The 16,600-nt window shown below is 40.0% G+C and overlaps 1 protein-coding gene across 1 annotated transcript in view; it reads right to left on the bottom strand.

Annotated features, from left to right (window-relative positions):
* The window catches only part of VPS35L (VPS35 endosomal protein sorting factor like), a 144,172-nt gene that overhangs the window by 46,220 nt on the left and 81,352 nt on the right, over nt 1–16,600 (bottom strand). The window contains exons 18-23 of the mRNA XM_023728326.1: nt 12,393–12,446; nt 9,699–9,779; nt 6,729–6,791; nt 5,425–5,510; nt 3,665–3,745; nt 1,575–1,677 (exon numbers count right to left, since the gene is read on the bottom strand). Coding sequence (XP_023584094.1) covers nt 1,575–1,677; nt 3,665–3,745; nt 5,425–5,510; nt 6,729–6,791; nt 9,699–9,779; nt 12,393–12,446 — 468 coding nt within the window. The remainder of the gene's footprint in view (nt 1–1,574; nt 1,678–3,664; nt 3,746–5,424; nt 5,511–6,728; nt 6,792–9,698; nt 9,780–12,392; nt 12,447–16,600) is intronic.

The following is a 16,600-nucleotide window of genomic DNA, read 5'->3' as shown; positions in this document are numbered from 1 at the left end:
GTATCTGTCACTTCTGTCCAGCAGTGGTTTAACAATGCTGCTTCCATTATAGCTATCAGATTTCACATCTTATTTCCTCATATTCTTTTCCATTATAACTCACTGACTTTCAGACAAAGCCATTAAAAGGATAAATACCACATGATCACTATATAAATCAAGGGCACGGGAGAGTCACCCAGTAAAATATAGGTCCATTTCCTAACGTGGGAATTGAAAGGCTAACCCTGAATTTTCATCAAAATGGATATTTTACCCCTAGAGTCAGGAGGGCAGTTACAATCGACCTCAACTGTTGAACGAGACACATTTTCAAGGTTATTTTCAAAGTGATCTAGGCATTTTCATTTCGGTCAGCTTTGGTCCTGACATTCCTATTAAAATAGAAGATACTGGCAGCAATTGGAGTTTCAGCTTTGCACACCAAGAATTAAGGCAAAGATTGTTCTGGTTTAGGATGGTGCGGTGGATTGTACTGGTGCGGTGGCTGCAATGATCCCTCCCAGTCCCCTTATCCCTTTGCAATGTCCCTTGGCCCCTCTTCCCATCAAGAAGTGGGATCTACTTCCTTTCCCTTCCACTGGGGCTGGTCCTGATTTGCTCTGACCAACAGAAGACAGTACAACTACTGGGTGGATTCTGAGTCTCAGCCTGAAAAAGCCTTGCAGCTCCCATTTTTGCCCTTGTGGAAACCCAGCACCACATAAAAGAGCTGAGGTGAAGCCAGTGAATGATGGAAGGCCGCACAGAAAGAAAGTGGCCACATGAGGGAGAAATGAGGACACCTCAGCCAACAGCCAGCACCAAGGCCCCAGATACGTAAGCGAGGCCGTCTAGGATCCTCCAGCACCAATCTTGCCCCCCACCAGTAGACAATACATGGAGCACACGGTTACCCTGGCAACCCATGAATTTTTAAGAATTAATAAATCACTGTCATTTCAAGCCACTAAGTTTTGGGTGAGTTATTACACAGCAATAGATAACTAAACAAATGGGGAGTGGGCATCTGGTGTTGCCTGTCCAGCATCCTTTCACCATCTGGTAACAGCAGGTCAGCTGCTTCAGGGAACCCCTTCTCCTACTCTCGGTCCACAGGATTCAGGTAAACCAGGCGCATGTGTCTCCCAGGTCTGGACAATCGCCTGCCCCATGACCCAAATTAATCCGAAGAGGCTCAATCCTCAGACTTCTGCCTGAGCACCTCATGCTGGCCTGCAGAGCTGGGGGGAAGGAAACCCAGAGCTCTCATGAGGAGGAGACTGCCTGCAAGGGAAGTGAGCCAAAGCTGAAGACAGATGAAGGTCCTGATGATATCACTGGAGACCACGAATCCAGCTGTACCTCCAGAGAGCTCCATCCCCGGACTTTTTGGTCACATGAACCAATACGTCCTCCCTCCTGCCCCTTTGGTTTTTTCTTAAGCCAGTTTGTCTTGGCTCTCTCTGCCCCTAGGGGAATTCTGGCTAATGTATGATGTTTCCTAATTTCATCTTATCTCAATAAAAATGAAAAAGCACCAGGGAACATACTGTCAACTGCTCTCATCAGAATGAGGATAAACAATTACATCACATTTCCAAGTGCACTAAAACTTCTTCCTTGATACTTACCATTTTTATAAATCCATTAATCAAATATGCCAGCATTCTTTTCTCATCCTCAAGCGTGAGTGCACTGAAATCAATAATTGTACATAATTAACACTGAGGTAATACATGAGCTTCTAAAGTAAAAAATACATTAAAAGGAAAGCAACTTAACAGGTAAGGGCATTTTGTATCTTAAAGGTATAAAAAACTCCAACATCCTATACATTTTTCTTTTGATGATAATTTGTAACCTAAAATAATATAATTTAAGTGGGTTTCTCATGTCTCTCAAACACATCAAAGAAGCCATTCTCAAGATTTATCTATTAACCAAGAAAAAGAGAAGGCAACTTTCTCTTCTTTGAACTTTGGGCAACAAGGTCTAAGTTCAAATTCTGTACTTCACAGAAATTTTGTCGATAGTTAATTATGAAAAATTTCAAACATAAAGTTGAAAGAATTTTCCACTGAACAACCATATATCCACCACTAAGATTCTACCATTTACATTTTACAGTATTTGCTTTATAACTATTTCGCTCTCTCCACCCATCAGCCCATCTTATTTTTAAGATGCATTTCAGAGTGAATTGTAAGAATGCCACACAATTCTATTTAACAGATGATTTAACACAAATATAAGTAAGAAAATGTCAAGTCCTTACAGTTTTGATTGTACAAGTAAAGGCCTATAAAATAGTTCTCCAAATTTATTTAAAACATTTTAAGAGCCCCCAAAAAACTGGAATCAAGGTTTTTGTTTGGTAGTTTGTTCCAAGGGGGAAAACAGGTGGAAAAGATTGCCAACTGCCCTCTACTGTACAGTGTCTCCTTCGTCCTTTGAGACTATGTTTCCAAGTCTGCTTTACAGCTCGGTATGGCCCTATGACAGTTCTGGCCAATAGGATGTGAACATTAGTGGTGTGCATGCCTTCCAAGTCTTGTCCTTAAAAGTAAGCTGTTGTCCTCCAATGCTCACAGGCCGGAATGCGGACATGGTTGAGGGAAGTCAGTTTCCACCATGCAGACAAGGACAACACCCCAGAGGGATGGCAGAGCAACAAGACAGAAGGAACCTGGGTCCCAGGATGATGTTCTGAAGGAAAGCTAACTCCAAACTCCTGACCTACCCACACTTTTACACAAGAGAGAAATAAACCTGTTTTATTTAAGCCACTGTTGTCTCTAGCACAGCAGTCAGGCTAATATCCTACAGATACACCTGCCTTTCTGAATGTTCTTTGTGTCTTTATTTCTATTTTTGTCCAACTAAAGTCTACCAGTTCTATTATTCTGAAAAGCCTTGATATTTCGATTGTTGTAACTACTCATGAATTTGAAAGCACTAAGAGTCATGGACATAAATGATGCTAAAATTTACAGTAAAAAAAGAAAAGAAATACCATGACTCCTGTTGACATATTGTTGTTATATTCCAAAATAATTTTCTCAATTCTTGTAACATTTTCCAGGAAATCAATCTACTGTGTGTAAACTTTCCTTGGGGACTAAAATTTCAGCCACAAATATTAGCAGGAATTGCCCTAAGCACAGTCAAATGGAAGTGCAGAAAACAACTAGAAAGCAAAGGAGTGGTATTTTCGACCTTTGACCCCAGGTAAGGCCTGTGGGTAGGTCTGGGTCCTAAGTACACTGAGCAAATAACGTCCTTCAAGTAAGGAATGCAGGCAATTTCATTAGAATTTCAAATTATTGGCTAATAATGAGATAAAATTAAAGCACCATGTTACTGGATGAGTGAGCTCATTATTAAACTATCTGCTGCTCGCAGAAGCCTCTGGGAGACATGGACTTTGAGTTCACTTGGATGAACCCGGTCTTTTTCTCCCAGCAGAATCTCTATAGAAGAACATGTGTCATCTCATTTGTTCAAGAAGGTTACCCTCAGCCTCTCTCTTCTCCTGGACTAGAATGTTGTTAGCAAATATCTTAATAGACCCAATAAAGTGACATTATTCACAGTGGCAGTCTAAAGCAATAATTCCCTAACAGAATACGATGCAGTATTAAGACCCAATCCTTGCTATGGTTCTGCTTTGAACGTGGCTTACTTCACAGAGTCGTGCATGGTCTTACACACGTGCAAAAGGGCGTTCAGAATGACGGGGTCCTTGGTGGGCTCGTGCTGATGCCTAAGAAACATGTAAAGATAACTGTAAAGCTATGTCCACTGAAAGCACTGAAAGCGTGGATTTAGTTCTCATTTACTGTTCGTATCTGAGAAAGCAGAAAATTAGCCGGTTGCCATTTAACACGGTCCAGTTCACTAGTAATGGGCAATGTTCTCGTTTTCTCTTATTCTCCTTTAAATAAAAGTTTGCTCTTCTACTCATAGTATAGTCATTACTGTAGAGTCGATTCTGACTCATAGCGACCCTATAGGACAGAGCAAAACTGCTCTATAGGGTTTCCAAGGCTGTAATCTTTATGAAAGCAGACTGCCACATCTTTGTCCCGTGGAGTGGCTGGTGGGTTCGAACTGCTGACCTTTCAGTTAGCAGCCAAGCACTTAACCACTGCACCACCAGAACTCCTACACCTATAGTATAGCTTCTCCTATTTGCAAAATCATGGTAAAACTGCTACATTTCCTAAACCAGCAAAGGGTAAACCTGCTGTCTTACTACGTTTCCTGTAACTTCTGAAGCTATTCACAACCTGCTATTACCATGTGAAGTACCTGGCAAAAGTATTAATTTGGTTTTTCAAATCATATAAAAGGACACTCTTATAATACATCTTTATGCAAATAAAGTAGGCGTGTATGTTCCAAGCATACAGAATTAATCTTTTATCAACATTACACAAGGAAAGCTTAAAACACATTATTCATCTAGCTCAATTTTCCAAACTGTAGTTATTTGAGTTCCAACTTATCTTTTTTTAACCATATCTACATACTTAATATTTCAAGTGACTTTAACTTTTTTTTACTTAACCTTGTCCTAAATGATAATATACATGAAATCAGAGGTTAAATAAGTTAGTTATATATTTCTAATATACTTTAAGATAAATACATAACTTCAAAAAAAACCCTCTCCATATACCAGCTAAAATTATTTCATGTACCAATAGCAGGAGCCGTTTTAGGAAACACAGATTTAGTCAATAAAACAGAAAATGGAAACCTTTCTAGCTCTGGTATCTTAATAAGCATGGCTTTATTTTTATCTTTTAAAATGTTATTTTCTAAGTCATTCATCAAAAGATTGCTCCTTCCAAAAACATAACAGAGTAAAATGTAGGTATTAGTCAGGCTCACGATAATTGTAACTTTGATTTCTTAGGCACTAATTAAAAACTTTTATCATAACTGTTGCTTTTAATGTGGTTTTCCTTCCCATCTTACTTTAGATAGAAAATATGTACACATCACCAGGCCTAGAAAAGTGCAGAAATTTTTTTCTCAATATTTTTTACTGATTATACCTTAAAAAGCAAATATTTTGACTATACTGATTTAAATAAAATATACTATTCAAATTGATTCCACCTTTTTCTATTTTACCTTTTTTTGTGGTAAACATACATGTAACAAACATTTGCCATTTCAACATTCTTCACATGTACAATTCAGTGACATTAATTATGTTTATCATGTTGTTCAACCATTGCCATTATCTGTTTCCAAATTTTCCATTACCCTTAAAAGAAGCTCGGTGTCCCCTAAGCAATGAGCCCTTTCCCCCTCCCTCCTGATGCCCTTGGTAACCACTAATAAACTTAGGTCTCTAGGTAAATTGATTTCTCAACAGACGTCAGAAGGGCATCGGTAATCAAGGCTTCCGGCGACACCTGTCACACTTACTTGATAAAGGCTTCCATGATGCATTTGCACACTTCCACTCGCACACTCTCTTTTTGGAACATGTCCAGAAATGGCAGAAATTTTTCCTAAACATAAAAAAGCACTCTAAATGTAATTTAAACAAGCTATTGGAAGGGATTTGTGGAACACCTTTTCTTTGGAGGTCAAGAAAGCAGACAAGGTGCTCATCTCTCTGAGGTGGTTAGATGTGGGCTCATCTGAAAGCAGGGAGAGACCTGAATGGGGATTTTTTAAACTATTATTATTAAAACAACTTGCAGGCCTGTAACTGTACATAAAAGGTAGCCAGAGGAGGGACAGTACCAGGGAAGGAAGCTAAGGGAAGGGCAGAGAATGTTACTATACATACAATATCCTCAGAGCCCTGGTGGCACACTGGTTAAGAGCTTGGCTGCTAACTAAAAGGTCAGCAGTTCAAATCCACCAGCCACTCCTTGGAAACCCTGTGGGGCAGTTCTACCCTGTCCTATAGGGTCGCTATGAGTGGGAATCAACTCGACGACAATGGGTTTGGTTTTTGGTTTGGCTCCCCCAGGACACCGCAGCAGCAAACTCATAGGGGTGCCACAGGATATTCTCAATTTCTGAGGGAGGCATAGTGAATCTGAACTCTGTCACACAGCAAGACAGCTAGTAGCTTGAGGTGGTTCATAATTTCAACATTAGATTGCATGATAAAAAGCAAGTACCATGTGAAAATCGATATGGAAGAGAAAATGAGCGTGGGGGTGTCCTATTTAATACCAAGGTTTGAGAAGTTGGGCAGTGCCCAACAGGTGCAGATATCCCATTAAAAAACAAAATAAAACAAAACTCGTTGCCATTGAGTCCATTCCGACTCACAGCGACCCTACAGGACACAGTAGAACCGTTCCATAGGGTTTCCAAGGCTGTAATCTTTATGGAAGCAGACTGCCACATCTTTCTCCCGTGGAGTGGCTGGTGGGTTTGAACTGCTAACCTTTTGATTAGCAGCCAAGCGCTTTAAACACTGAGCCACCAGGGCTCCTTTAAATGAAATGAAAGTATTTTCTTTCAATTTATATGTATAATTTTTTTTAAATGGCTGCTTAAGTTGTTAGGATATAAGTATTTATTAATTCAGACCTGACTTATAAAAGTAACTGTTAAGTATTTCTTTTGGCCTAGGAGTCTCATGAAAAATTACTGAGACAACGAGGGCTTCAAAATTACTGAGACAACGAGGGCTCCAAGAACTGAGAAAATTTGGAACCTCTGACCTAGAGGCAAATTTTCAAAGACAATTAAGAAGTGTTACTCACCACTGAGAAGAGAACTGAGAAATCATGGAAGTGGGTGATAACTTTCTTAATTATTGACTGCAGCTGAAAAACAAAATGAAAAATATATCTTATTTAATATAACTTGGATTTTTTTTTAAAAAAAAAGCAACCTTCTTTCATAATCCAAAGTTACAATTATAATAAGGTAAACCCAGATTGCTCAAGGGACAGGGAGTTATGGTTAGGTTAGGTCTCAGTCTGAGGATGTCCATCTTCATCTAGTTTTGGGGAAGCAACTTCTTATCCTCAGCCTCAGATTACTCATCTGTAAAATGGAGATCAAAGAAGCACCTCGCTCATTAGGTCCTTGTGAGGACTGCTGTATTTTTGTGCAAATAACGTGCTCACATAAACAATGCACTCATACACGTAACACGCAGTATAGCACACACAAAAACAGTGAAAGGTGGCTTGTGGGGTTGGCAAAAAACCGAACGTGTGCATTATTTGCATAAAAATACAGTAGATCGTACATATGAAGTGCTTAGAGCAGGGCCCAGCCCTCAGAAATTAATGTCAGCTATTATTATTCTAGGAATCAGCAAACTTTTTCTGTAAAGGGCCATACAGTCTGTCGCAACTACTCAGCTCTGCTCTTTAGTGCAAAATTAGCCAGAGACAGCATATAAACGAATGCGTATGGTTGTGTTCCAATAAAACTTTATTTACAAAAACAGGTTGGGGGCTTGATAGCCTGTAGTTTGCCAACCCCTATTCTAGCCCAGTGTGGCCCTGTGCTGCTTGACTACTTCAGTGGAGAAGCACTGGGCCAGGTTTGCCAGAAGGTCAAAGGCCACAATGGCACTGTTCAGGGGCAGTGGCATAATCTTTGAACCCTGCCCAGATGCCAAGATACTGATGTAAACTATCCTTCACCCCGAGATACATGCAGTCCTGATAAAAAGGATAATAGGACCTGGCTGAGAAGAACCAAGGAGGGGATTTCCTAAATAAAATATAAACCCCTGCCCCCGGGTGCTGTCAAGAAGAAAAAACTTACTGACAAGTACTTTGGTCAAGGCATTGTCCGATTTCTCTACTGCATAGTCGCTATTTTCCTTCTTGCAATTAACACTTGCCTTATGGAAAGACCCTGTGAGATATGCAAACATCTTGGTCCTCCTCAAACTTTCCCCCTCGACTTAGCATCCACTGAGGATTCTTGCTTGACCTGGTCTTTATACACGATGGCTGCACAATGGTGATTTTTCAACTCTACAGTTTCTTCCACACTTTCTCAATCAGCATAAGGAAGAGCCATCTCCCTCCACCTTTTCCCTCATCTATCTATCTATCACCGTGATGGACTCGTGGATTCTTGCTTTATTCAATGGGTTATACTCTATTACTGTCCTTATTTATTGTGATGCTCCAACTGTCCCAGTGGGAGCCTAGAGGAGCCCTTTCATGCTGCTCCTGGGCCCTTTCACATGCCCTCATCAGTTTTTTGAGCACTTCCCTACCTTCCAGCATAAAAAAATGTTCCAGGCTCCTCATGTACCCTCCATGCCCTGGCCCTGGAGTAAGCCTTTCTCCACAGATCCAGGCTGTTTATTTTTCTGGTCGTGGCCCTCACTTAGGACAAGCATCCATTACTGATATGGGCAATTGCTCTGAGCGCAGGCTGGCCCCAGGGCCTCCCTTATAAGTTGCTTTTGAACATGAGAGCATTACTTTTCTTCCTATAATTCTGCTCTCTCATGAGTGGATTGCTTTAAAATCTTTACGTTATTCGCAGGTTTCAATTAACTGGGTCTCTAGAAGTTAAGATCTTACTAAATATTCCCCAACCGAAGTTGTCATGCACATCAGTTTTCATATGTGCCTGAGGTCTTCACGATCACAATGGTACAACCCATCTCTGCTACACTCTTTATTCCTTCAACAATACTGACTGAGAGCCTGTTATACCTCAAGCCCAAGCCATGACCAGGTACTGTTTCCATCACACCCACTGGAATGTTAGGGAGCCAGTGGCTGCTCAATAAATGGTGATAATGAACCATTTTAATTAACAAATGGTGAAAAATTCTTAAATTAGCAAAATGTAAAAATCATCAAATTATTATACAAATACGAACCTAATTGTCTTATTTATACTAAGTGAAATTCAAATCAATCTCAGAACATCACATTATTCAATAAAAAATAAAATCTTTATTAGGTCAAAAGTTACTTTACAGTACGGGATTCTGTAGTGGAGTGGGAAAAAACTGTTCTAAAGAACATGATTAAGTCAACTGACGAAACTGGAATATGGATAGTGGAACAGATAATAGTAGTGTATTGATGTTAAACTCCCAGAAGTTGATAACTGAACTATGGTTACGTAGGAGGATGTTCTTATTGTTAGGAAATACTCACTGACGTATTTCGAGGCAAAGTAGCATGATGTATGTAACTTATTCCCAAACGATTCATAAAAAAATTTACATACATAGTGTGTATACGTACATATATATATATATGAGCACCATACAGAATGATAATGATAAAGCAAACATGGTGATATGTTAACAGTTGGTCAATCCAGGTGAGGGGTATATGCAATTTGTACTATTCTCTCAACTCCTGTAAGCTTGAATTTATTTCCAAATAAAAAGTTAGTTTAACTAAAAAATATGTAGGTATTTTACTTACTGGTGACAACAATGACGATGACGTTTATTCAGCGCTTACCATGTGCCAAGCAACTTCCCATATCACATTCCACTTAACCCTCACAACAACTCTGAGGGTAGAACTATTACTCTCTCCGTTTTGAAGGTGAGAAATCTAAGGCATAGCAAGGTTAAGTCATTGATCAAAAGGCACACAGCTTGGATATGGCAGAGCTAAGATTCAAATCCAAGATTATCTGACATTACGGCCTACCCATGCAACATGCCTAATTAATTCAACAGGATAAATTTCCTCACGGTGCTGAAATGAGAAATCAGAGTCTGTTACCTGTGGGTAGGAATCTTCAAACGCACGATCTGGAGTCATGTGCTTGATGACATCAGCTAAAACAGTATTCACCTCTCGTTTCTATGCAAGGAAAAGAAATCAAGCTTCTATTAAACACTGAACTGCAGTTGCTAACTATTTATCAAGGGAAAGAACTAACATGTTCAGAATATATCATACAACTTCCAGGCAACAGTTTCAGATATTCTGCTGAAGATAACATCAGAGGAGAACTCCTACCCACATCACTGGTCTAGAATATCACAGTCCTAAACATGGCTACATGTGCACCAAGTCAGGACTAAGACACTGTTCGCAAAGGTTCCTGGGCTTTTACACCGTTCATCCTTTCCCCGTTGTTAGTTGCCGTCGAGTCAATTCCAATTCATGGCAACCCCTTGCGTGCAGAGTAGAACTGCTCCATAGGGTTTTTAAGGGTGTGACCTTTCAGAAGCAGACAGCTAGGCCTGTCTTCCAAGGTGCATCTGGATGAGTCTGAACTGCTGACCTTTTGTCTAGTACTTGAGCACCACCTAGGGACTCCTGCTTTCCCTAAACCTGTTGCCACTGAGTCGATTCTGACTTACAGCGACCCTACCGGGCAGAATAGAACTGCCCCATAGGGTTTCCACAGAGCGGTTGGTGGATTCAAACTGCCAACCTTTTGGTTAGCAGCCTAGCTCTTAACCACTGCATCACCAGGGCTCCTTGCTTTCCCTAAGTGGGGGTGAAAGCGGTCATGCTGCCTTCTGCCTGCCCATCCCAGGCCCTCCCTCGGGGGCTGTGCACAGAGACAGCAAGGCTCTGTGGTAAGAGCACAGACTCAGGGCGCTTTAAGCCATCTGACCCAACTGCTCACTCCATTTTTGTCATCTACATCAGGGATAGGCAAAACTTTGACCCAAATCCAGCCTATTGCCTATCTTGTACAGCCATGCACTAAGATGGTTTTCATGTTTTTTTAATGGTTGAAGGAAAAATCAAAGGAGAATCACGTTTTGTGATAGCAAAAATTATAAGATTCAAATGTCAGTGCCCACAAATAAAGTTTTATTGGAACACAGTTACGCTCATTTCCTGCCTTTCCTGTACAAACTGTACCTCACAGTAATCAAACAGCCAACAATGGGAGTTTCTCTTTATACAAGTATTCCAGCTAATAAATAAAGAAGGATGATAAACTTAGAATATCACCATTTTGCAACCCCCTGATAAGTTATAAGATCCAGGCATTAGCTTCAGTGGCTGCTCACATCAGAGAGAGAGAGACAACCAGATGTCATTGGCCTCCCATGAGAAGCACCACACCCCCTCCATGGTATGTCAGAGCCCTGCCAAAAAATCAAACCTGAAGCTGATTATGTCTCTAGAACAAACTGCCAATTTACAGGAAATAGTGGAAACAGAGGAACAAGTTAAACACCCTCATGGAGATGCAATCAGCAAAATCCAGACTGGGAAACTATAGGACAAATAATCCAAACTCTTCAACAAAAAAATTACAAGGGAAAAAAAGTGAGTAAGTGAGAGAAAACGTAGATTTAAGAAAAACTTAAGAAGCGTATCAACTGCAATGGATGGACCTATACCTGATTTGAAAAGATAAAACTTAAAAGAGAGAGAGACAATTGGGGAAATTTGAACATTGACTGGATATTTAATGATATTAAATATTTTTGTAGTTGACATAACAATATTGCGATGTTTCAAAAACGGGAATCCTTATATTTCAGAGATATGTGCTAAAATATTTACAGATAAAATGATGTCTAGGATTTACCTCAAAATAATGCAGGGTGGGGGAAGTGGCAGAGATATAAAGAAACAAGAGTTGTCAGAAGGTGATAATTCCTGGGTGATGGGTAAGGGAGAGATGATATGTTTGAAATTTTCCATAATAAAAAGTGAAAAAAACATATGGACAAAAGAAATATAATCAATGAGCTCAACATACAGTGTTCTTCCATTTATATAATATTCAAAACAAGGTGAAACCAATTTCTGGTGTTAGATCAGGATGGGGGTTACCTTCAACTCACCAAAGGATGGGGTTGTGACTGGAAGGGGAAGTGAAGAGGGTTCCAGGGGGGCTTATTATTTCCTATTTCTTTATCTGGACAGTGGCTACATGGGTATGTGCTGTGAAAATTCATTAAACAGTACATTTACAATATGTGCGCTTCTCTGTATATATGTTATACTTCAATTTTTAAAAGTTCATTAAAATAAATAACTCTGGCAATAGGATTTGCACCTTGTTCTATCTGCTTCTGAAGTCCTTGCTCTTTGACACGCCCAGTATTTCTCAAGCTGGGGTTCTACTGTATACCTAGGAAAAGAAGTGTCTGTTTGCTTAGGGAAAAAAACTGCACGCAAGTATGCTTGAGAAACACTGCTCGTAAGACTCCCTTGGAAAGTGACAATACACTTTGGCATATAAGCACCTGAAGTATCCTATGGTGAAAAAAACTATTTAACATCATATAACACAGTATTTCCCAAGTTGATACGTGAGCATGAAACACTTTAATTACAGTACACATATCAATGCTTCAGTACACTATACTATAAAGCAGGTAATTTTTATAAATTATAAGAATAATTATCATTATTAAATGTCTAAAGGAGACTCATTATTACAAACATAAAATAAAAAAATACAATCCTTTCAAAAACAATACCACAGTCACATACCGTAAAATGCTTGCACGTGTATTCTACCCATACTTCTGCACAATTAATGTAGTCCTACAAAGAACAAGGAAAAGCTGCTTTACAAAAAAGATAACACAGTTCATAAAGTCCCCTCAAAGCCTCTGATACTAGAAAGAATAGACAAGAGATAGGAACTTCAAGAGTGGTTCACTATAAGAAATTCTGGCCCACTAATAAATTTTACACTGAGAAGTTGGTAATTAAAATAAAAAAAACCATAAGTTGCTTAAAAAGTCCAGACTTACCGGACAGGTTGAGACTGGAGGACTCCCCGAGATTATCGTCCTGAGATACTCTTTAAACCTTGAACTGAAACTACCCCGTGAGGTCACCTTTTAGCTAAGTAATAGATTAGCTCATAAAATACAGAATATTACCTGTGAGTACTGTGCATCTTTCAAAAATCATCTATATGAGATCAAATGGTCAAAAACAATTACTCTAAAGCAAAGATAAATGGGTAAGGGGACAGGAAACCACATTCCTGGAAACAAAACATTCAGAATGGAAGTAATGAGAATGTTGACACATTGTGAAAAATGTAACCAAGGTTGCTGAACAGTTTGGTTATTGTTAAATGGGAACCTAATTTGCTTGTGTAAACTTTCACTGAAAACACAATAAAATATTGTTTAAAAATAATAAGTTGCCTGAAACTAATGAGATTGTTATTCCAGACTGGCTGTGTGGGCCGAGATGGAAATCTAGGAGGCTCTATCAGGTTTAGAGAATCAGAAGAATTCTCTAAGGACAGGGCTTTCCAGATTAACCGTGAGGAACCCTTGCCACACCTCAACGGAGAAACAGATGGGGGTTCTGGTTGAAAACTTAAGTTTTGCTTAAGCGTAATGCCGCATGTTCTGAGTAAAAACAGGCTCGCCATCTTCAAGAAACCATTTCCTATGGAAGGTGATGTATTTATGTTATAAAGCCCTAAAAATATGAGGTAAGAAATTGTGTTAGATTCAAGGAGGTAGGCCTACGAGAAACGATGAGGGAGTGTACAAAGATGACAACCACCACCTTAGTAAGGCTGCCTGCCCAAGAAAACACCCAACTGGGAAAAAAGCAGTAAAGGAACAATGGAGCAGCAAGTGCTCTCTCTCCTTTCTCTGTTTGGTTCTGTCAGTTTAAGGGAAAGAAAGAAGAAATTGGGGGAAAGAAGAAAACAGTTATTTCATTCACACAGGAAAAGTAACGAATATTCTAAGGTCTGAATGGGATACTAAGAAGGTAACCTAGCGAGGTGAGTGTGAAGTTACAGACTAGAGAAAACTGTTAATACGGGCTTTTGATGCAAGGCTGCTTTGAAGCACTGAAGAACAGGCCCTGCTGGCACGGCAACAGGGCCAGGCCAAACCCATTGCCATCAAGTCAATTCTAGCAACCCTATAGGACAGAGCAGAACTACCCCACAGGGTTTCCAAGGCTGTAATCTTTATGGAAGCAGAGTGCCACATCTTTGTCCCGTGGAGTGGGTGGTGGGTTTGATCTACCGACCTTTCAGTTAGCAGCCAAGCACTTAACCACTGCATCATCAGGGCTCCTATTAGGGTTTGTGGTTCAAAGATCCCAAATGAGCTGTTTCAGGTAGCCATTTGGAGCTTGGTTAAATAGAGAATGTTAACAACTGTAGTTCAGTGAGGATTTTACTAAACTATACCTAGGTATCAAGGAGCCCTGGTGGCGCAGTGGTTAAGTGCTCGGCTGCTAACCGAAAGGTTGGTGGTTAAAATCTACCAGCCACTCCATGGGAGAAAAGATGTTATAGTCTGCTTCCATAAAGATTTACAGCCTTGGAAGCCCTACAGGGCAGTTCTACTTTGTCCTACGGGGTCACTATGAGTCAGAATCGACTGAACAGCAGTGGGTTTGGTTTTGGTTGGTTTTATACCTACATACATGATTTTGAGAAAGTTGGTTTTATATTTTTCTAAATTATATCTCTACTTTTACAAAAATTTTATTGTGATAAAATATACATAAAATATTTGCCGTTTCAACCATTTTTTTAAGCATCCAATTGTAATTGAAAGTGACATTAATTATATTCACCACGTTGTGCTACCATCACCACTACCCGTTTCCAAATGTTTTTCTTTACCCAGAACAGAAACTCAGTTACCTCTTAAGCAGTGACTCCCTGTTTTCTCCGGCCCCCAGCCCCTGGTAGCCACTGATAAACTTTGGTCTCAATGCATTTGCCTATTCTAGATACTTCATATTAATGGAATCATACAATATTTGTCCTTTTGAGTCAGACTTATTTCACTCAGCGTGTTTTGCAGGTTCATCCATGTCACAGAATGTATCAGAACTTCATTTCTCTTTGTGGCTGAATAATACTCCATTGTATGGATATACCACATTGTGTTCACCCATTCATCTGTAGATGGACACTTGGGTTGTTTCATCTTTTGGCTGTTGTGAATAATGTTGCAGTGAACACTTGTGTACAAGTATCTATTTGAGCCCCTGCTTTTAAGACTTTTGGGTATATACCTAGGACTGGGATTCCTGGGTCATATGGTAATTCTGTAACTTTTTAAGAAACCACCAAACTGTTTTCTGTAGTGGCTGCACCATTTTACATTCACTCCAACAACTGATAAGGGTTCCTATTTCTCCACACCTTGTCAACACTTCTCTTCCCTTTTTCTGATTATAGCTATCCCAGTACGTGTGACTCAAACACACCAACAATCATGAAGGGGGCACAAAACTGGGCAACATTTCATTCTGTTATACCTGGGGTTGCCATGAGTCACAGCTGATTCGAAGGCAACTATTTAACAGTATGAAGTAGTATCTCACTGTGGTTTTGGTTTGCATTTCCATAATGGCTAATGGTATTGAGCACTTCTTCATGTGCTTTTTGGCCATCCGTATTTCCTATTTGGTGAAATGTCCATTCAAGTCCTTTGCCCATTTTTTAATTGGGCTGTCTTTTCGTTCTTGAGTTGTAGAAGCTCTTTATATATTTTGGATATTAAATCCTTATCAGATATATAGTTTCCAAATATTTTCTCCCATGCTGTAGGCTGTCTCTTCATATCACTACTTTTAATATGCTATTATAAAGGTGGTAATTAGCAAGGGGTTTATAATTGTGCTCACTTCCTCCATGATAAATGACTGCAACACATGCTACATATCTATCATAGATTGAATTGTGTCCCCCAAAAATATGTCAACTTGGCTAGGCCATGATTCCCAGTATTGTGCGACTGTCTACCATTCTGTCTCTCTGATGTGATTTTCCTATGTGTAGTAAATCCTATCTCTATGAGGTTAATGAGATGGGATTAGCAGCAGTTATGTTAATGAGGCAGGACTCAATCTACAAGATTAGGCTGTGTTTTAAGCCAATCTCTTTTGAGATATAACAGAGAAGAAAGCAGAGAAACATGAGGACCGCATACCACCAAGAAACGAGAGCCAGGAGAATAGTACATCCTTTCGACCCAGGGTCCCTGTGCTGAGAAGCGCCCCCACTGGGGAAGACTGATGACAAGGACCTTTCCACAGAGCCGATAGAGAGAGAAAGGCTTTCCCTGGAGCTGGCACCCTGAATTTGGACTTCTAGCCTCCTAGACTGTGAGAGAATAAATTTCTCTTCGTTAAGGCCATCCACTTGTGGTATTTGTTATAGAAGCACTAGATAACTAAGACAATATCCATAGTCAGTTATTCACTGCTCGTAAGAGAGGGACAGTACAGGGTGTGGTGAAGTCTGTCCAACTGGTCCTGCAGCCAAAGTCAGCCATTTGCCTATTTGTACCATTTGTCTATTGGCAGCAACATAATTTGCTGGCATGATGCCTACAAGGACAGTTAGCCATGAAACCTACACCCACAACATGATGGCCATCATTACATGTATCACAGTAACTAAGATCAGTTCGTCTGTCTTTCCCACACTTCCCACAGCTGAAGAATGGGGCACCAGAGGCCTCAGCTGATTCCATTCAAAGAATTCACTTTTGCTAATTACTGGTGGTTTGACCTGTTGATCTTCAAATTAGGAATACACCTACTCCTCACTTATCGACTATCTCGTTATTTGACATTTCGTATTTTCGACAATAGTAAAAAATCTACTCTCTGACTATTTTGCATATTAATGAGGTGGTGGGCATGGTGGCAAAAGCTGTGGAGCATCCCCTCCCTCAATCTCTGGGCAGGCT

This window comes from Trichechus manatus, unplaced genomic scaffold, assembly GCF_000243295.1.
Source record: "Trichechus manatus latirostris isolate Lorelei unplaced genomic scaffold, TriManLat1.0 scaffold00024, whole genome shotgun sequence".
Taxonomy (NCBI): Eukaryota; Metazoa; Chordata; class Mammalia; order Sirenia; family Trichechidae; genus Trichechus; species Trichechus manatus.
This window is presented reverse-complemented; position numbering and strand designations above follow the sequence as displayed.